The sequence below is a fragment of the Terrapene carolina genome, unplaced genomic scaffold (assembly GCF_002925995.2).
Source record: "Terrapene carolina triunguis isolate 2854851 unplaced genomic scaffold, T_m_triunguis-2.0 Scaffold68, whole genome shotgun sequence".
NCBI classification, from domain to species: Eukaryota; Metazoa; Chordata; order Testudines; family Emydidae; genus Terrapene; species Terrapene triunguis.
The window spans coordinates 57448654-57471568 of NW_020664419.1; the positions used below are offsets into that span (position 1 = coordinate 57448654).

The 22915-nt window shown below is 40.0% G+C and overlaps 1 protein-coding gene across 1 annotated transcript in view; it reads left to right on the forward strand.

Moving 5' to 3' along the window:
- HELB (DNA helicase B) overlaps positions 1-22915 on the forward strand; it is a 34903-nt gene that overhangs the window by 1882 nt on the left and 10106 nt on the right. Inside the window, exons 2-6 of the mRNA XM_024208050.3 lie at positions 8880-9260; positions 9930-10153; positions 14756-15637; positions 16905-17076; positions 18758-18899. Coding sequence (XP_024063818.2) covers positions 8880-9260; positions 9930-10153; positions 14756-15637; positions 16905-17076; positions 18758-18899 — 1801 coding nt within the window. The remainder of the gene's footprint in view (positions 1-8879; positions 9261-9929; positions 10154-14755; positions 15638-16904; positions 17077-18757; positions 18900-22915) is intronic.

Genomic DNA, 22915 nt, shown 5'->3' on the forward strand with positions numbered 1-22915 from the left:
TGGGCAGCAGCGTCCTACAATGCAGGACATAGGGCCCCAAAGGGCGCCCCTTAATACAGGCCAAGTGGCCTGGTGACAGAGTCAGCCCAGAGCGGTCACAAGGGAGCATCCTGGGATAGTTCCCGGAGGCCAATACCGTCGAATTGCGTCCACAATACCTTTAACCTGGGATTGCGATCTCGATTTAAGCGCTACTCCACTTGCCGAGGTGGAGTACAGATAGGGTGACCAGATGTCCCGATTTTATAGGGACAGTCCCAATATTTGGGGCTTTTTCTTATATAGGCTCCTATTACCCCCCACCCCCGTCCCGATTTTTCACACTTGCTATCTGGTCACCCTAAGTACAGAAATTGAATTAAAGAGCCCTTTAAATCGAAAAAAACATTTGGTCATGTGGACGGAATCATTTTTTTTTCGAAATAACTCGGCTAATTCCGAAATAACAGGCTAGTGTAGACCAGGCCTTTGTTCATACTTTTCAAACCTATTGTACTTTTTCAGGTAGAAGTATTTTATCATATACTGTATATGCTTCTAAAGTGTGTATTAATGTTTCAATTTCAATTCAGATTTCCAACCAAAGACTAAATTGGCAACACTGCATGTAACTAGTTGACCACTGGGGAGGGGGGGTGTTGGGGAAATCCAGGGAGGGTATACACCCCCACTGGGGGGGATGTAGGGAAATCTCTGCCTCCCTCCCCCAAGGCTGTCCTGGTGCTGGTTTCTCATGGCTCCTTTGCAGGGGCCTGCCCACGGTCCTGTGGCTTCTAAGCAAATCCTTACAGTACTGTATAGGAAAAAGATGTTTTTAAAACTTGCATTAGCTAACTTTTGAAACCCACTTAACACCTAATATAGATATTGTTTAACACCTTTAAAATCATATTAGCCCATCACAGTTTTAAAGGTGGTAAACTGTGTCAATCATAGAATCGTAGGACTGAAAGGACCTCCAGAGGTCATCTAGTCCAGTGATTCTCAACCCGGGTACGCAGAGATCTTCCAGGGGATACATCAACTCATCTAGCTATTTGCCTAGTTTTACAACAGGCTATGTAAAAAGTACTAATGAAGTCAGCAGGGTGGATTTGATTTAAATCAGGGATCTCAAACTCAAATCATCACGAGGGCTACACGAGGACTAGTATATTCGCCTGAGGGCTGCATCACTGACACCTTTTCAAACAAAGATACAAAAGCCCCCGCCCCTGGCTCCGCCCCCACTCCACCCCTTCCATGAGGCCCTGCCCCCATTCCAACCTCTTGCCCGAAGTCCCTGCCCCAACTCCCCCCCTCCCTGCCCCTTTTCAAACCCCTTCCCCAAATCCCGGCCCCGCCTCTTCTCCGCCTCCTCCCCTGAGTGCACCACATCCCTGCTCCTCCCCCCTCCCTCCTGGAAAGTCCTAAGTGCCGCCAAACAGATGTTTAGCGGCGGGAAGCACTGGGAGGTAGGCGGAGGAGCGGGGATGCAGTGCGCTCGGGGGCGGAGGTGGGGGATGAGGGGGGCTATTGCAGGCTGCAGGAAATAACTCCGCGGGCCGCCTGTTTGAGACACCTGATTTAAATCAAATTTAAATCACTAGTCAGGAAGACTTGATTTAATCATGGATTTCTATATAAAAGTGCATTCTTGTTGGTTGTTATAACCTTAATACATATTCTTCAAAACTCAGAGATAGATGAGACCCAAACTGGGTCTCTTTTATGGCCTGCTGCCATTATAGGTTTTCCCTTCTAGTGAGAGAATGGTATGGTAGATCTCAAATCAATGAAGGCTACACTCAGAAAGACCTCAAGACTTCTGGAATATGCTGCTCAAACAGTTTAACTTTTGTTTCTGCTGCCTGTTCCCTCCCGTCTCACATTTATCTCCAGACTTCTGCTCCTTGTCCAGATCTATTCCGCCCCCAACAATCTTCTGTTCATTGAATTTTTTGAAATTTTGCACTTTTAGAGAGAGGTAAGGAACTGACTCTGTGTACACAAATTTGCAGAGGGACAATAGGGTTGAGGTCTGTTATTTCTCACCTCTATATATTTATTTATTTAAAAACATTTTTGCTGTTAACAAGCATGTTATCTCTGGAGACACAAATCCACAGTTTGAGAACTGCAAAACTAGGCATCTCTGATGGTATCTTCTAGACTTAGCATTGAGTCCCATTGGGCAGATAGAAAGATTAACCTAAATAATCTATACAGAAGCCCCTGGAACCCCATAAGATTGGGTCCCTAATCCATGAACTATTGGAACTCACTCACAAAATGTTTCTTAAACATTACATGAATATATTGTCTCATACTATAGAATTAGAATTTATAATCCCTGTTCCATGGCGAGACATCTTTGAGCTATAATGTATCTTAATTAAAACTATCTTTAGATAGGTTTTTTTCCTCAAAAAGCATTTTATCAAAAAAAATGATTTAAATAAGAAAAAAATTGATTTTTATCCACCCTGGAAGTCAGTACAAATTAAAATTTCATACAGACAATGACTTGTTTATACTGCTCTATGTCCCGTACACTGAAATGTAAGTATAATATTTATAATCCAATTGATTTATTTTGTAATTATATGGTAAAAATGAGAAAGTAAGCCATTTTTCAGTACTAGTGTGCTGTGGCACTTTTGTATTTTGATGTCTGATTTTGTAAGCAAGTAGTTTTTAATTGTGAAAGTTGGGGGTATACAAGACAAATCAGACTTCTGAAAGGGGGACAGTAGTCTGGAAAGGTTGAGAGCCACTGTTCTAGTCTAGTCCCCTGCATTTACGGCAGGACTAACCATTATCTAGACTATTCCTGGCAGGTGTTTGTCTAACCTGCTCTTAAAAAATCCCACAGCCTCCCTGGGCAATATATTTCAGTGCTTAACCACCCCGAAAGGAAGTTTTTCCTAATGTCCAACCTAAACCGTGCTTGCTGCAATTTAAGCCCATTGCTTCTTGTCCTGTCCTCAGAGGTTTAGAACAGAAGAATGGCCATACTGGGTCAGACCAAGGGTCCATCCAGCCCAGCATCCTGTCACCTGGCATTGGCCACTGTCAGCAGCCCCAGAGGGAATGAACCTAACAGGCAATGATTAAGTAATCTCTCTCCTGCCATCCATCTCCACCCTCTGACAAACAGAGACTAGGGACACCATTTCTTACTCATCCTGGCTAATAGCCGTTAATGGACTTAACCTCCATGAATTTGTCTAGTTCTTTTTTATAGTCCTAGCCTTCACAACCTCCTCAGGCAAGGAGTTCAACAGGTTGACTGTGCACTGTGTGAAGAAGAACTTCCTTTTATTTGTTTTAAACCTGCTGCCCATTAATTTCATTTGGTGGCCCCTAGTTCTTATATTATGGGAACAAGTAAATAACTTTTCCTTATTCACTTTCTCCACATCACTCATGATTTTATATATACCTCTCATATCCCACCTTAGTCTCCTCTTTTCCAAGCTTAAAAGTCCTAGCCTCTTTAATCTCTCCTCATATGGGACCCGTTCCAAACCACTAATCATTTTAGTTGCCCTTCTCTAAACCTTTTCTAATGCCAGTATATCTTTTTTGAGGTAAGGAGACCACATCTGTACGCAGTATTCAAGATGTGGGTGTACCATGGATTTATATAAGGGCAACAAGATATTCTCCATCTTATTCTCTATCCCCTTTTTAATGATTCCTAACATCCTGTTTGCTTTTTTGACTGCCGCTGCACACTGCATGGACGTCTTCAGAGAACTATCCACGATGACTCCAAGATCTGGATAGTTCTCTGAAGATGTTTCTCCTTTCTCCTTGTAACAACCTTTTATGTACTTGAAAACTGTTATCGTATGCCCTCTCAGTCTTCTCTTCTCCAACACTAAACTAACCCAGTTTTTTCAATCTTCCTTCATAGATCATGGTTACTAGACCTTTAATCATTTTTGTTGCTCTTCTCTGGACTTTCTCCAATTTGTCCACATCTTTCCTGAAATGTGGCACCCAGAAGTGGGCACAATACTCCAATTGAGGCCCACTCAGTGTGGAGTAGAGTGGAGAAGAATTACTTCTCATGTCTTACTTGCAACACTCTTCTTATTATAGGATGTACTAATGTTAGCTTTTTTTTTGCAACAGTGTTACACTGTTGACTCATTTGGCTTGTGATCCATTCTGACCACCAGATCCCTTTCTGCAGTACTCCTTCCTAGGCAGTCATTTCCCATTTTGTATGTGTGCAATTGATTGTTCCTTCCCAAGAAGAATACTTTGCATTTGTTCTTACTGAATTTCATCCAGTTTACTTCAGACCATTTCTTCAGTTTGTCCAGATCATTTTGAATTTTAATCCTATCCTCCAAAGCACTTACATCCCCTCCCAGCTTGGTATCGTCTGCAAATTTTAAAAGTTTGCTCTCTATGCCATTATCTAAATCATTGATGAAGATCTTGAACAGAATTGGACCCAGGACTTATCCCTGCAGGACCCTCACTCAGTATGCCCTTCCATCTTGACTGTGACCACTGATAACTACTCTCTGGGCAGTGCCAGCTCCAGGCACCAGCTTAACAAGCAGGTGCTTGGGGGCGGCCAAGGGAGAGGGGCGGCACATGCGGCAATTCGGGGGCGGCAGGTCCCTCACTCCCTCTAGGAGCGAAGGACCTGCCGCTGAACTGCCGCCGCCGATCGCAGCTTTTTTTTTTTTTTTTTGCTTGGGGCGGCAGAAATGCTGGAGCCGGCCCTGTCTCTGGGAACAGTTTTTCCAACCAGTTATGCACCCACACTATAGTAGTTCCATTTAGGAGCTAGGCGCTAAGTGGTGTTTCATATGTCAATTAATTTGGTCTAAAAGCCCTACATTTTTTCCTAGGCTACGTCTGTGCTACGGGTACTATAGTGGCATAGCTACTGCACCATGGCTATGTTGGCATAACCTTGAGTGTAGACCCAGCCTGCAGCGAAAGAAGGGATTTTTTCATCACTGGAAGAACATCACCTCCCCAAGAAGCATTCTTCTGTCAACCTAGTTTTGTCTACACTGAAGCGTATATTGACATAGCTATGGCACTTGGGGTGTGTTTTTTTTCCCCCACACAACTGAGTTATGTAGCTATGTCAATGTAAATTTGAGAATCAGGCTTGCTCTACACTTAAAACTGATATTGGCATAGGTATGTCGATTAAGAATGTGCTTTTGTTTACTATAGAATTGGTTTATAAGCACTGGTGTAGATGCACTGCTATAATTTATAATTTATGTCTCTCAGGGAATTGGAATAAGCTCTACTGGCAAAAGATAGAATCATAGAAATGGAGGGCTGGAAGGGACCATCAAGTCAGGCAGGACCAAGTAAACCTAGACCATCCCTGACAGGTGTTTTTCCAAACTATTCTTAAAAACCTCCAGGATGGATACCACAGCCTTCCTTGAACTTAACTACCCTTGTAATTGGAAAGTTTTTCCTAATATGTAACCTAAATTTCCCTTGCTGCCAATTTAAGCTAGTTACTAGTTCTCCTAACATCAGTGGACATGGAGAACAATTGATCACTGTCCTCTTTATAACAGTCCGTAACATATTTGAAGACTGTTATCAGGTCCCTCCTTAGTCTTCTTTTCTCAAGATTAAACATGCCCAGGTTTTTTTTTAGCCTTTCCTCATAGGTCAGATTTTCTAAATCTAGAGAGTCTCTAGACTCTCTCCAGTTTGTCCACATCTTTCCTAATGTGTAGTGTCCAGAATTGGACACGTTATTCCAGCTGAGGCCTCACCAGTGCTGAAGAGAGCAAGACAATTAACTCCTGTCTCTTACATAATACATTCCCGTTAATACACCCTAGAATATTAGCCTTTTTCGCAACTGGATTACATTGTTGATTTATATTCAATTTGTGATCCACTACATCCTAGATTCTTTTTAGCAGTACTACTACCTAGCCAGTTATTTTTCATTTTGTAGTTGTGCATTTGATTTTTCCTTCCTAAGTGAAGTACCTTGCGCGTCTCTTTATTGAATGTCATCGTGTTGATTTCAGACCAATTCTTCAATTTCTAAGGTCATTTTGAATTCTAATCCTTTCCTCCAAAGTGCTTGTAGTTCCTCTCAGCTTGGGGTCATCTGCAAACTTTATAAGCATACTCTCCACTCCATTAGCCAAGTCATTAATGAAAATATTGAATAGTACTGGACCCAGGACTGACAGCTGTGGGACCTCATGAGATGCCCCCTCTCCCTCCAGTTTGACAGTGAACTAGTAATAACTACTCTTTGGCCTGGTCCACACTACCCTCCCACTTCGGACTAAGGTACGCAAATTCAGCTACGTTAATAACGTAGCTGAATTCGAAGTACCTTAGTCCTAACTTATCGCGGGTCCAGACGCGGCAGGAAGGCTCCCCCGTCGATGCCGCGTACTCCTCTCGGCGAGCTGGAGTACCGGCGTCGACGGCGAGCACTTCCGGGATCGATCCGGGATCGATTTATCGCGTCTAAACCAGACGTGATAAATCGATCCCAGAACATCGATTGCCTGCCGCCGGACCCTCCGGTAAGTGTAGACGTACCCTTTAAGTATGGTCTTTTAACCAGTTATCCACCCACCTTATAGTAACTTAATCTAAACCACATTTCCCTAATTTGCTTATGAGAATGTCATGTGGTATTGGGTCAGAAGCCTTATTAAAAATCAAGATAGAACATGTCTACTGCTTCCCCCCATCCATTAGGCCAGTAACCATGTCAAATTAGGAAATGAGATTTGGTGTGGCATAATTTGTTCTTGACAAACCCATACTGGCTATTCCTTTTCATCTTATTATTCTCTGCCTGTATAAGTTTATCTGTACTAGGAGGATTTGCCAGCGTAACGTTTCTAGTTTTGATAAGGACTAAGTCAAGTTAGAAAAAACCTTTACCATCTCTGTGGGGCTGAAGAGATAAGGAATGTGTGACTTGTTATGGCAATACTAAGTCATATTTGTTTATTGCCATTGGCTCATCCTGTGAGCTGTTGTTGCAGTATGTCAAAATCTCCCACAAATTTTCCCATATCATTTATAAATACTCATTTAAAACCAAATAATTATGGGAAATGTTCCTAATTCCTTCACTCGGCTCATTATTTTATGAGTTATTAAATAGTTATCACACTTAAGTGTAGAGTTCAATGGCACCCTGACCTTTTTTTGTTCCCTATTGGCTAAACAGACAGAGGTGACCGAATAGACATAGATGGCCACTAGACTAGTCCTTGCCTATTTTTAAGTAACTATTTCAACTTTTTAGCTATTTAAATTATTTTAAAGAAGGGAACTGAATGTTCTGAATGAGCGCCTGGTCGACTCTATGCTTAAAACCATAGGCCCCAGTTCTACTCTATTACACCAGTCCAGCTATATAGAAATTGGCCCACAGTCTGATAGGTCTTCAACTTTACCAGCACCCAGGAGCACAGACTTAAACGTTTTCCTGGCTCCTTATATTTTTCTTCTAAATTACGTATATGGTTTTCATTGTCTGAAACCTCAGATTAGTGTATACCATTAGAAGATTTATTAAGACATTAGACTGAAATAACTACCAAACAACAACTACTTCTGTTGCACCCTGAAATTCTGCTGAGCTGCTAGCTAGTCACTCTGGCCTGGTGTATGTTTAAAAGTTGGGTCAACATAGCTACGTTGGTCAGGGGTTTGATAATCACATCCCTGACCAATGTAGCTATGCTGACTCACCCCCAGTGCAGACACAGCTATGTCAATGAAAGAATGCTTCTGTCAATGTAGGTACCATCACTTGGGAAGATGGTGTTCCTACTCCAGTGGAAAAACCTTTCAGTGTTACCTATGCCTACTCTATGGGGTTATGCTGGTATAGCTAAGGCAACATAGCTATGCCAGTATAGTCTCTATAGGATAAACATACTCTCTGGGTGGGAATGTCTAATACCTGACTATTGGCTGAGTCTGCCGAGCTTGCTTCTTGATTTTTCCGAACCAGATTATCCAAAGGTTTGGGGTTTTCCCTGAGACTTTAGAATAATTTAGTTTCTACTGTATTATATTTTTAAAGTTCTTACTGTTTCAATTGGAATAAAAAAGTGTGTAGCTTACTGGCTATATGGAGTGTGCCTGATGTGAATTGCAAAGATAATGTGTTCAAATCCAGTTACGATTGTACTTTTATTACACACTTTGTTCTCACTTCATTAGTGAGATTATCAATTAATTCTTGTCACTTTTGTAACAAAAATAAAACATGAAAACAGTAGAGTTAAGCTTTCTCTGACCTCTTTCGACTTCTCTGTCTGTCCTTAGATTGTGAGCTTCTCAGAGCTGGGACTGTCTCTGCTTTGAATGTTTGGAAAGTACTACCATAAACTAATAACAGAGCTTATCATTGTTTACAGCTATAATATAGGCAAGGGGTTGTGTGTCCTTTAATGCAATCAAAATGTCCAAGAACTCAATTATTTTGGACAAGATATTGTCATTTTTTGAAATAATGAAGTTAAAACTAGTTGTAAGCATATCACCAATAACATAAAACTGTAATTGATTTAAATAGTGCAAAATCTGACCATTAGTAAGCAGCTTTAACTGCTCATACAAATAATTAATACCAGAAAATTATTTGATGTATTGTTGACTTCAGCCACCTACAGGAACATAATCAATTAATCAATTTAAAAATCATGCTTATATCTGAGGTGTTTTTTGTTTTTGTTTTAACTTACTACTGTTAAAAGCAATACCTAAGATTATTATAACTAAATTACACCTGAAAAAAATTAAATTTTTTGGTTTGTTTGCTTTGACTTAGTGAATTTGTTATGCAAAATGCAATAAAGTTTTAAACAATATTATACTGATTTTTTTTTTTTTAATTTCAGTTATAATACAGGATGAAAGATCCCAAAAGACGTATGAAGTGGTTGGATGTTTTCCATTGGTTGGCCCTTGGTGGAAAGTTAATGTTAAAGTTAAATTGGTGGACTCAAAGTACTTTGTGCAAGGATATCCGTCATACTTCCTACGAACCGATATAAGGGAAAACCAAAACGCAGTTTTTTCACTCTTTTTTAAAGAGTGCTGTGTTCCTGACAATTTCAGAGAGGAGTTTTTTAAGTGTTTTCCTGAGAGATCTGATCTGAACTTCAGAAACCTTGAAGAAAAACTTAATCAGTTTCAAGAGTCAAAATTAAATCTTCAGCAAGGGAACAAATCTATTGAGACGAAAAATTTTGATATTTTTTATTATATTATGCAATCATGTAAGTATAATTTATATATTATTGGATTATAAAAATAACAGAGTTATGCTTTTAAGATGTTTTATCCATGCTAATGTGCTGGTAGAGTGTGTTTTTAAATGAGTATTGATCCCGCAAAGATTTTTTCCTGAGCACATAAAGGGGACTACTCACATGCTTGTAGTTAAGCATGTATGCAAGTCTTTGCATGACCTGGGCCTTATACCATATAGATGGAACAGGAATCAGTTGCAGAAAAAAAGTAATAGTGGAACTCACTTAAATGAAGATCTGTTAAGAGTTAACTTCCATTTCACTCAAAAGTGCTGGCAGTTCTGCTTAACTTGACATTTTATTGAACTGAAGGATGGGTGATGTTTCAGGTTACCAGGTTTTTATATGTTGCGCACACATCAGGGGAGGTAGACTTGACTACTAATGTGAAACTGACTATATACAAAATTCTGTCAAATACACAATTTAATCAAAGTGGAAAAATATTTTTTAATCTATTTAAGTAATCTTACTCGTATCAATAGTATATAAAAGCTTTTTCAGACAGAAAACTAAAGAACCAGTTCTATTTAAGTTTTTTGGAATAAAGCCTGCTAAGCTAAGTAATCAAATTGTCTTCTACAAACACTTTTTGTATTTTAATAAATACTTTCTTGGTTTGTGATGAATATATAGTTACAGGAAAGACTGTTTTGGTAGCTTTGAGTTTCCCAGTGATAATGGAGTTCCTGCCAAGACTTCTACCACGTCATTTTTGCAATATTATAGAGGGGGTGAGCTGGCATAAAGTGACCAAACAGAACAGCAAAAGTGATGAAAAAGTTTCTCCTGAAGATGAGATACTACCAAAATTAGATGAGATGTTAAAAAAAGAGCCATGGAAACTTGGATTCAGCAGGGTAAGTAACATGAATTAATTACATTTTGATCATCATATAATTCAATACTATTTGTTCAAACTATGACCTTTGGTTATTTGGATGGAGGCTTATTCTTTTTGAAGAGAGATAATTTTTCTCTTTTCAAGACCATCCTGGGCAGCTGCACTAAATAGAAACCTTCTGGATATGTCTGCAGTACTTGTAGTGGGGCTCGCACCAGTGCACTAAAAATACCTGTGTAAATGTTGCGGTTGTGGGGAAGAGGTGTGGGCTTCAGAGCCTGAGGTTCAGCCTGAGACACAACATTGAAGCACTATCCACACAGCTTTAGTGCTCTAGTGCCAGAATAAGTCTGTGGATCCCAGGCTGTAATGCTCGCTTCCAGATGCAGTGTAGACATACTCACTGGGTCCAGAAATACCTTATCTAACCTTGTTAGTATTCGTCCTAATCACTGTGCAACTGTTTCTAATATAATTTAAATATAAGGGAATTATTCAGTTTCTTGATGTACTCCATGGAAGAAATGGAAATTGCTTTCAGATTGGGTGAACACAGGGAGTTTCATATAAAAGATACTGAGCTCCTCGAGATAATCTTGGTTTCCCACTTCAGTAAGGCACAGTGAGGCTGAATAAAGGTGTTGTGACAACCATAGTTAAGAGTTTAATGTTTAATGTTAATGTAGATTTCCATGTACATATCTATATAATGAGACTCCAGAAATGTCACTGTGTGTCACTCTGAAGCCTAAAATGTCTGAGTCCGTGTGAAGCGATGGAAACAGCTACAAGTGTGGAAGAGAGGTTTCTTTAGTTTAGAACAGTGTTTTTCAACCTTTTTTTCATTTGTAAACCCCTAAAACATTTGAAATGGAGGTGTGGACCCCTTTGGAAATCTTATACATAGTTTGCAGACCCCTAGGGGTCCGCAGCCCACAGGTTGAAAACCACTGTTTTATGGTAACGACAACCTTTCGCGGACCCTTTAGACATAGTTCGCAGACCCCCGGGGATCCCTTGATCACAGGTTGAAAACCATTGTTTAGAATATCACCAGATTCAATCATCACTGGAATTCATCGTCTGTTAACTTAAAAACTGGATTGCATCAGCCATTTCTGGCTCTTATGAATTACGTGCCTTTATGAATTATACCCATGTGATAGCATGGGCTTTCAGCTACTAGTATTGCATACCAACTTACTCTACTTTATATTCTGGCTTCTTCAGCATTCTCCATATATTCACATTAGCTGTTCTTCTTAAGTCAACATATTTTAGAGGTGAGTCATTCCTCTGTAGTTTGAGTTTTGTAGCTTACTTCCCATTATAAGCAGAGCTGGCTGGGAAACCAGATTTCAGTTCTGCAAAAATTTTTGAGTTTTCAGAAAAACTTAATCTAGAATCCTAACAAAAGTTTAAAAAAAAAATTGAAATATTCATGGAACTGAAATCTTACAATATTTCTTTTTAGAAACACTGAAATGTGGTATATTTCATTTTGGAAACACTCCTAGGATCCCCAGCTGCCTACCTTGTGGTTTGCAGGGAGTCAGGGACCCTGGAAGCTGTTGACTGAAATTATTGTGATTCTTGTTAGTTTCACTGCTGCCCATCACTGAATAGCAGCAGTGAAACTGACCAGACTCTTATTGTCATGTCAATAGTTACTTTCTCCAGCGCCAGATTCTTGGGAGTCAGGCAGCTTGGGTTACCCGTTGGCCTGAAAGTCTTGGGGTTCTTGACTCTGAGGCAGTCCACACGGTAGGCTGACCCAGAGTGGCAGACTCTGGAAGCCCAGATCCCCAGCAGCCCACCAGACATGCTGCAGGACAGCTGGGTGTGTGACCTGCTAGGAAACAGTTCAGTTTCAAAACCTGGCTGGACAATAGGTTTCCATCGGAAATTTGTCAGAATCAAACTTTGTGTAAAACATTTGATTTTAATCGAGTCAGCAAGTTTAGACAGAGTTTTGTTGGAATTTTTCCAACCAGCTCTAATTATAAACCAGATCTCTCTCTCTCTCTCTCTCTCTCTCTCTCTCTCTCCCCCCCTCCCCCTACCTCCCCTTTTGTTTCACATTTGGTTAACTAAAATACAGTGGTGGAAGCAAAGCTGTTAATATGTGTGGATAGAAATGCATAGTATAGATTTAAAAAGCAGTAGGATCTGAAGGAATATTATATTTGGTAATTGCTGAGTTTTTTATTAAGGACAGACAAGTTTGTGTAGGGGAAGATTAGCATGTGAATAGAATTGGAAGGACTGAGTTATTTGGTGTTACGAAGTGTTTGGTTGTATGTGATGAGGTGAATGAATCTGTGTAGGGTAGTGGAAGCCAGGAATTGACCTGAGTAGAGCTGGTTGGAAATTTTCTGATAAAACCTTTTGCTGAATCTGTTAAAGATTCCACAAAACTTCAGTCAAAATGCTGGCAGGTTTCCCTGCACTGTAGGCCTCCCTTCTCCTTCGGCAGCTCTGGAGGCTGGAGAGGCACATCCCCCATGCATGCTACCTCCCTGCCACCCCTCTATTTTTCCCCAGCTCCAGGGGACAGGCAGTGTCTGTCTGGCTCCTGTAGGGTTGGTGGGAAGTCAGAGTTCCCTAGGCTCTCTGCCTCTCTAACAGCTGGGGTGGAAGGCTCTTGAAATTGACAAGAGCATTTCTTGAGTGCAGCCAAGATGCCAAAAAATTCCCTCTTGGTTTTCCAGAAATGGATTTTTTTCTTTACCCCTCCCCCCCATTTCTTGTATTTTGTCCTGCTTCTAAACTAAACTTTTTCTTAAAAAATGCAAATATTGTCATGGAAATGGATCACCTTTTTTCAACCAGCCCTTGTCTTGAAAGCTCTTGCTTAAAGCACGCTTTCACCTTACCTCTACTGGGGAGAAATGAGCAGGAGCCACTGTGGACAGGGACTGACATAAAAGCCTTTAGATATTTCTCTTAAAGGCACCATTTAACTGTTTTTTGCTTTTTTTCCATAATCTTCTTGACTGCTGTAGTTGGGCAGGATGATGATGAAGGGCACATTAGACCAGCAAAATAGAACAAGTTGATTAGTGCTCTAGAAGAGAGGGAAAGTGTGCATGTGTGATAAATAGTGGGAGAATGATTTCTTGGCCTAAACGTTTTTTGTTTTTGTTTTTTTTTTTTAAAGCTAACTGAGAAGTTTGCCTCTAACATTTTACATGGCTGTCTGTCTTGTCTGTTTTTAGATTGTAAACTCTTTGAGTTAGGACTAAGTTAACCTGTGTTTTTTCATTTTTAGCACAGCAAAATAGAAACACAGTTTCAACTTTTAATACTTAACTTTTTTTTTTTTTATTTGAATTTGGTATCGAGATATCAATGCAGTATTGGCTTGCCAAAGTACGATGCTATTCAGTTGACATAACGTTGTGGTATTGTAAATTTACTTTTTAATAGCAATAGGCCAGCACTAAACTATAAGAAATAAAATCATTCTGAAAGGGAATATGGTAATGAGAAACTAAGGGTTTTTTAAAATTATTTTTTACATTCTTTACCATTGTTTTTCATCTGTTAGCTTTTTCTCAGTCTCCTCTCTTTTGACTGCAGCTCCACTAAATGTGTTCAATTGCATGTCATTGAACAGACTCTGCAGAGCTGGTGTGTACATGTCAGGAATCAATGGAGCAGTCACCTTGATATTTTACTATGGAGATATCTTAATTTTCTTTTCAAATTTAATTTACTCTGTTCCCTTTTAAAATTTGTTTCCAGGTAACTTTATAATATCCTTTTAGAACACTTGTATGTAAAATAATTTATTGAGAGGTCAGTGCATACTTTTTGTGGGAGGGGGGTGTTTACGAACAAAGATCTCAAAACAGAAACAATTTGGTTCTCGATCACTGTTTTACCATTGACTAGTCTGTAATTTCAAAATGGCTGTTTTATGAACTCTTTCTTACAGGCTATTGGTCCTTAAAGTGAAGTCAGCTTTTGCTATGTGGATATGAATTATTAGGGTGTCCAGTCCCATTTGAGTGCAAATAAAATAATCCCACCGTTTATAAGTAATCCAGTTTTCCTAAATCTTTGTTTGCTCTATAAGAAGAAAGGGAAAAATAGTAAAGCAATAGATGTAAGCCCACCAAAAGGAAGGAAAATGTGAATTAAAACCATTTCATCCTACTTTGCCAACATATTGCAGCGAATGAGATCTTATTTACGTATAATGTGTGCTATAATGTGTACACATGCACTCAGATATTATCACATGTATTGTATTATTATTCTGTAGCAGTTTGCTCTTTTATTCGGCTTGGTGATAGTTTGGGTAGAATACAGATTTGATACAAACCTCTTTTCTAGTACCCAATTTCTGTTAGTATTTTTTTGTACAATGATTCAGTTTTCTACAGCAAAATGACAGATGGGATTGATCAAGCCCCCCTTGCTTTGAAATTCCTTGCTGTGTTTGGTTTGAGAAGGTAGTATAGCTAGAATTTGTTAAAACGTACATATTGTCTGTGCTGCTTCATATCTTTTGAATTATAAATTTGTATTTAATGACAAAAGCATTAGTTCTGCAGTTACATACCAATGTCTTGTGAAATAATTTAAACTTTTTTTCCCTTTTGGTGGGAAGATAACCTACAGAGAACTGAATCTTTCCACTTGTGAGGCAACTTGGGCAGCCTTCTGTCAGTGTGAGCATCTCCTCTGGAAGATTCCTGAATTGCAGAAGAATGCATTAATAATATACGATAAGCTCAAGCAAAGATGTAGAGAAATGGGGCATACCTATGAAGAACAAGACATTTTGACTTCTTTAGTTTCTAAAGATATGCCCATTGAACATGCCTGGCAATCCTTGAAATTTATGAAAGATGAGAAAATAATGATTGGTGAGAAGAAACTGGTATTTCTTTCTCATCTTTACAAATCTGAAAAAGACATTGCACTTTCTGTAAATCATCTAATGAAAAATGACCCATGGCAGTTACCTGTTGATGTGAGAAAAGTACTTAATGTTAGAGATACCACCAAATCAAAAACAAATGGAGATATTAAAATAAATAATAACCAGCCTCCTGAAACAGAGCAAGTGGAGGGCAGTAATGCCCCAGATATACAAAACAACAGTGACAGTGATTTTCTTTATAACGAACAGGTACCAGACATAGAAACTATAAGTGAAGCAGAAGTGGACCCAGATCAAATGAAAGCTGTGAAAATGATTTGTTCTAATCCAGTGACAATCATAAGTGGAAAAGGGGGTTGTGGGAAGACTACTGTAGTTAGCTGCCTTTTTCAGTATTTAAAGCAGGTGGAAAAAGAAGTGGCAAGTGCTTGTAATGATTTTGAAAAGGACCTGGATGCATCTGCTGAATGGAATACCTTTAATCATTTTTGTCAGGAGAACATTTGCACAAAAAACCTTTTAAATGTTTTACTTACTGCACCTACAGGAAGAGCAGCTAGCCTGCTGAATGAGAAAACAGAGCTTCCCGCTTACACTCTCCATCAGGTATATAATATTTGTGCAATCTCTCTAAAACGATCTTTTAGTATAGTCCTTCTTATTTTGTACAATAATCAGATTGCTAACTGAACCTCTCTTATAAATCTTTTAACTGTTCATAATGGCGTTTAATAAGCACAGCTTGTCCACATTTAAGAGTCAACCTTGTTTTTCAAAAGTCTACAAGTCAGACTTTTTACATCATGTCAGCTGCAATTTTTGGCCTTCTTTATTTTAAATGTGCATTACAGTACCTTCTAGAGGCATAAAAATGATGAGGGGCTTTCACGTGACTTTTTTCACCAATTCCACATATCCTGAAAAGTCTATAGTACTGTATATACTTGTTCATTAGCCCGTTTGTTTATAAGCGGACCCTCCCAAAATGGTTAGGTAAAAATATCAAAAACTGTATGACCCTTTCATAAGCTGACCCTATATTTCAGGGGTTGGAAAACTTTGGCTCCCGGCCCGTCAGGGTAAGCCACTGGCGGGTCGGGACGTTTTTGTTTACTTGGAGCATCTGCAGGCATGGAGCCCCTCAGCTCCCTGTGGCCGCGTTCCCAGCCAATGGGAGCTGCGGGAAGTGTCACCACTTCCGGCAGTTCCCATTGACTGGGAGGCCGCGGTTCGCCAGAGAACATAATAAAAATGGGTGTTGCCATTCCAACTCTAACAAGACTAATCAATTAAGGTGGGCTATTATCAGCAGGAGTAAAAACTATTTCCCCATGCTAATTTTTTCCATACTGTTACTCATACCTTCTTGTCAACTGTTTGAAATGGGCCATCCTGATTATCACTATAAAAGTTTTTTTTTCTCCTGCTAATAATAGCCCACCTTAATTGATTAGTCTCTTTAGAGTTGGTATGGCAACACCCATTTTTTCTATGTTCTCTGTGTATATATATCTTCCTACTGTATTTTCCACTGCATGCATCCGATGAAGTGAGTTTTAGCCAACAAAAGCTTATGCCCAAATAAATTTGTTAGTCTCTAAGGTGCCACAAGTACTCCTCATTCTTTCTGTATAAATAGTTTTAGTTGATTCTGCTCTGCTAAAAATGTGTTCTGGAGATGTGTACATGATTATTGGAGAGTAGGATCGAACGTTTTGATGCATCAGTTTCATCATGTAACTGAGATGATGGCTGTGGTAAATACAGCATGGAAGATCCCACATTTTACTTGTTATAAGAAAGTTATTTAAATTTGATAACTTCAGGTGTTTCTTGAATGGAAGTTAAATTATTTATTTTGATTGATTTCTAGGTCATCTACAGTTTTTATTCATGGAGATTAAGAGATGGACGAATGCCGTGGAAGTTTTCTACTGTGACAGTTCTGGTTGTGGATGAAGGGAGCTTAGTACCTGTACAAATGCTTAGTTCAGTTTTAAAATTGCTATGTGACCACGCTCAACTTGCCAAGCTTATTATACTTGGTAAGTGAAAAGCAATAGTGTAAATTTAGTCTAATTTCAAAATATTTCCTGAGTTATTCATAGATTCATAGATTCTAGGATGGGAAGGGACCTCATGGCAGGACCAAATACTGTCTAGACCATCCCGGATAGACATTTATCTAACCTACTCTTAAATATCTCCAGAGATGGAGATTCCACAACCTCCCTAGGCAGTTTATTCCAGTGTTTAACCACCCTGACAGGAACTTTTTCCTAATGTCCAACCTAAACCTCCCTTGCTACAGTTTAAGCCCATTGCTTCTTGTTCTATCCTTAGAGGCTAAGGTGAACAAGTTTTCTCCCTCCTCCTTATGGCACCCTTTTAGATACCTGAAAACTGCTATCATGTCCCTTCTCAGTCTTCTCTTTTCCAAACTAAACAAACCCAATTCTTTCAGCCTTCTTTCATAGGTCATGTTCTCTAGACCTTTAATCATTCTTGTTGCTCTTCTCTGGACCCTCTCCAATTTCTCCACATCTTTCTTGAAATGCGGTGCCCAGAACTGGACACAATACTCCAGTTGAGGCCTAACCAGGGCAGAGTAGAGCGGAAGAATGACTTCTCGTGTCTTGCTCACAACACACCTGTTAATGCATCCCAGAATCATGTTTGCTTTTTTTGCAGCAGCATCACACTGTTGACTCATATTTTGACACATATGCAGGATGTGAGAGAACTTGCTGGGTGCTAGTGTGTTTTATAACGAGTGGTAGTTCCACGATAATTAGTTGAAAGAAATCCAGCAGAGGTATGATAGTTTACCTGTGATCATAATGAGGCTGTAATCTCTAGGGCCGCCTGAAAGGCATGTTCTATTCCATGGATTTTGCCACTCTTGCCATAAAATCATAGATGAGATGGAAAATAATTATATCATCCAGCCTACCTCCCTGTCAGTGCAGGATTATTCTCTATTGTATATTTCCTAGCGTTTTGTCTGGTTCTAAAAGTATTCGATAATGAGGCTTTCACCACTTACTTCCCTTTAGATTTTTCAACAACCAAAATAATACATCTTATTGTTAGTAAGTTTTCCCTCAGTTCTTTAACACAGCTTGAGTGAATGTTGACAGCATATAAACTGGACAGAAGAAAAATAAAATATTTGATTTTAAGGTAGTTCAGACAGTCAGATTCGGAACTAACTTGTTTTTAATCTAACAAATAGAACAAAGTACCATGAAAAGAAATTAGGATTTTGTACCCCTGTGCCCGTTTTTGGAGATCACATTTTTGTCCCACCAAAACAAATACCATGATTTAAATGTATAAATTCCCGTAGACAAGTCTGATTTAGTGTTGACATTTACCATAGAGAAGAGACTTAACAGGATGGCATGACATCGAGTACTAATGGCTGTTTGAATTGGGAATATAGAATATGCTCTGAACAATGATTTAATGTATTATATACTGAAGGGAAGATAATTAGAACTATGCAACAACCTGATTCAAAGAAATTCCATTTTGGGATTCTTGGTGAGAAGCATAATTTCACAGAATTTGTATTGAGCATACATGTGATAACTCTGTCTTGTATTCTAATAGAGGTGGAGAGCATATTTCTTGTCACTACTGTATTTTTGGAATATTTCCCACTGATATTCTGTTTACTATTTATCACTGATCACAAATGCTATTAATATATCTTCTCTTTAGGTGATATCAGACAGTTACCCAGCATTGACCCTGGCAACATGCTCGCTGATATTTTTGAGGGTCTAAAATCTAGAGGCTGGTCTGTGGAACTGAGAACTAATCACAGAGCTGAGTCTCAGCTAATTGTAGACAATGCCACAAGGTAGGAATTTTTTGTATATACTGGAGGATTTTTTTTATAGAAGTCCTGGTCCTTTTATTCAGTCTGCAAAATGGTAGTGGCCCTGAGACATACAATAGAATTATGTGACTCAGTGTTCCTGTTGAAGATCTCTCGTATTCTCGTGTTTCTGTCTAACTTTGGGAAAGAAATTACAGCTGAAACACCGAGGAGCAATTTAAACAAAAACATAGAGTAAAGTATGCAAAGTTTTTGAATGATAGAAGTTGCATATTAAATAAAAAGAACCCACCAAAATTGGAGACTTTTTCTTGTTCACTCTTTATAAATAAAACATTTGGTCCCACTGACGTCAGTGGGACTATTCATGTGAGTTAGTGTTTGCAGGCCCTGATCCTGTGAACACTTAGGCACATGAGTAGTCATAGCGCCATAGGCCTTGATTCTGCAAACTGCTCTGTGCAGGGAACCCCTCATGAGCAGCTTGCAGAGTGACCGTTTTGTTTGTAACTGGTTTTGAATTGCTGTACAAAATTGGATAAACAGGTTCAGTGCACTTTTCTTTATTCTGACCTTCCATTTGCAATTACACCTTATCAATGGTAGTTTACCACAAATCCATGATAAACAGAGTGGATAAAGTCAATGACATTAAAAAAAACACAAAACTTTCAAATTTAATTGAAATACATTTGTCTTCTTAAAATAAACCTATTTACAAATGAAATTTGCAGTGATGACAACCTATGATCAGGCCTAAATTTATTATAAACTATTAAAATAATTTAATTAAAAACAATATGTTGTAGCACTCAACCCTCCTCAAATGTTAATGAGTTAAAGGTTGCCTGCTCTTTTAACTATATACAGAATTGGGGGGAAAACATCTTTAACTTTCAATTCATGCTTTATTAATATGCCACAGGGTATTGCAGTAAGTATCTACATTATTTTCAGTCTTTACAAATGGGGCGAATAAGGTTGCCAACCCTCCAGGTTTTGCCATGAGTCTCCCGGAATCGGGCTCTATCTCCCAGAGGTTACTGCAGCCAAACTGGGAGATTTTTAGGCTGCTAAAAGTCTGGCAGCGCAGTGGGGGCCCAGGGCTAAAGCAGGCTGTCTGCCTGCCCGGGCTCTGCGCTGCTCCCAGAAGGGGCCAGCACATCCCTGTGGCCCCTAAGGGGGTGTAGGGGTCTCTGTACGCTGCCTGCACCCCAAGTGCCGACTCTGCAGCTCCCATTGGCCAGGAACTGTGGCCAATGGGAGGTGCGGGGGCGGCGTGCAGAGGGGGCAGTGTGTGGACTCCCCTGGCCCTGCTTACCTCGGGCAGCTCCCAGTTGGCGGTGCAGCGGGGCTAAGACAGGCTCCATCCCCGCAGCTCCCATTGGCCGTAGTTCCTGGCCAATGGGATCTGTGGAGTTGGCGCTCAGGGCGCGGGCAGTGTGCAGGGCATGGACATACCAGCCACTTCCGGGAGTGGCGCGGGGCCAGGGCAGGCAGGGAGCCTGCCTTAGCCCTGCTGTGCCGCCGACCAGGAGCCACCCGAGGTAAGTGCCGGCAGGCCGGAGCCTGCACCCCTCACCCCCTCCCGCACCCCAATCCCCTGCGCCAGCCCTGAGCCCCCTCCTGCATCCACACTTCCTCCCAAAGATTGCACCCCTCACCCCCTTCAGCACCCCAGTCTCCACACCACCTCCTGCACCCCAAACCCCTACCCCAGGCTCAGCTCAGAGCCCCCTCCCACATTCCGAACCCCTCGGGCCCCATCCCAGAGCCCGTATCCCTTACCGCACCCCAAACCCCTGCTCCAGCCAGGTGAAAGTGAGTGAGGGTGGGGGACAGCGAGCGACAGAGGGAGAGGGGATGGAGTGAGCAGGGCAGGTCCTTGGAGAAGGGGAAGGGCCGAGGCAGAGGGCGGGGACGGGGCAAGAATGTTTGGGTGTGTGTGATCAGATGGTAACCCTAGGAGCAAATGCTGGTAATTATGTTTTTCCAAATATCAGTACTTTCAGTTTCTGTTGTGAAGAAAAGCTTTTCCTTTACTACTTTTGGTTTCAATTAGCTAGCAGGTGCAAAGAGAATATTTTCTTCATTTGGACTAGCTAATTCAAAGTTGAAAAACTGACTGGGAATAGAAAAGAAAAGGTTGGTTTCCTCTTCCAGTCTATGAATAAAAAACATGTGAGAATGAGATCTACTAATTCTACAAATGTGAAGTTGATGGGGCCAGATTTTCAAAGTTATCTAGACACCTTAACATGCAGATAGGTGACTAGAGAGCTTTTCAAAAGCACCTGAAGTTAGGCACTTCTGAAAATCCCACTGGGACCCTATCTGCATCTTTAGGGAACTAAATATCTTTACGCAGGGGTCACATGTTTCGTAACGTGTGTAGGCTAAGCTGTGTGTCACTTTCACATCCCCCTCTTTCAGGAAATCCTGGCAATTTATCCCCCATAGCTGGGGCTCTATGGCCCTTTCCCCCTATGCCTGGGGCTCTGTCTCTCCCTGTCACATGCCAGGATCCTCCAATTTCCTCCTCTCACTACTAGGGTCTCTGTGCCTCATTCCCTCCTCCCCCGCACACCAGGGTCTCCCTTTCTTCCCTCCCCCCCCCGCCCCATGCTAGGGGATGTGTGCATGCCCCCATCCATTCTCCCCATCCTCTACTGCCAGAATTCAGGTGTCAACATGTTAAACTCTGTTGGGAGAATGTGCAGAGAGAAGTTGAGTATTGTTATGCCGGAAAGCTTTAATGGTGCCATCAACCAGGTCTTTGAGCTATAGACAGTTGCAGAGGTGCTTGAAGCAGGAGCTATGCTCACCAGATGGCAGGAGCTCCATGTGTCCTCTATTTTTTTCCCCCTTTCAATTTTCCAGTTTTCTAAAAATCAATAGGATTATGGCATTTGATGCCTAGAATATTCCCTGAAATTTTGGAATTGATCATATGTGGCATTCAAATGTTATCACTTGACAGACAGCAAGCAGTGCTGTTGAGTTGATTGTAAGGAGTAGACACGTTTTTGGCTCAAAAAATGGCCCCTGTTGACCCAAAACAGTCAGTTCAATTCACTAATTACAGTTAATTCCTCCTTTGTATAATAAATCAGTTATATTTTGAGTTTAAAACTGTTTTGGTAAACCTTTTTTTCTGATGTATCCAGCAACTTTTAAGGTAGTTTTTCTTTAACTAATAACAATTTTAAAATGCTGTTTTTGTGCATTTTTAATTCTAATTTCCATTCAAATGCAGATTGACACAAATCCCAAGTAAAAAATTATCCTATAGTAAATAAAACATTTGTCATTCACCATTTTCTAACATAAGAAATTTAAAAATTAAGAATCTGAGTAAATATACAATTACTTAAATAAATGCAAATAGATGCACTGTATCTTCCTGGTTAACAAAAATAAGTGCCAAAGGTAGTGTAAAAAGGATATATATATTTACCGTAGAACCTCAGAGTTACGAATACGTCAGGAATGGAGGTTGTTCGTAACTCTGAATACAACATTATGGTTGTTCTTTCAAAAGTTTACAACTGAGCATTGACTTAATACAGCTTTGAAACTTTACTATGCAGAAGAAAAATGCTGCCCCCCCTTTTTTTTTTTTTAGTTTTTACATTTGACACAGTATTTGCTTTTTTTTTGATCTTGTCTGGTACTACCTGATTGCGTACTTCCGGTTCCAAATGAGGTATGTAGTTGACTGCTCAGTTTGTAACTCTGGTGCTCGTAACTCTGAGGTTCTACTGTAGTTGCAAATCAGTGTTTTATTTGTTATACCAAGCAATGAGAATGAACTGTTCTTTAGGAAAGTAATTAAAAAGTCCAAATACAAAACAAAATTAAAACAGATTATTTAAATGCAGGTTTCCTGCTTGCTGATTTACAACACTTTTTAATATTCAATCAATCCACCCTAATGATAAATGCAACAAATGGCAACTTCTAAGAATGACTGAAATACAATCAATATTTAGGTGATTAGACCCATGTAACCATATCTTTCTGCTTAAGTATAAGTT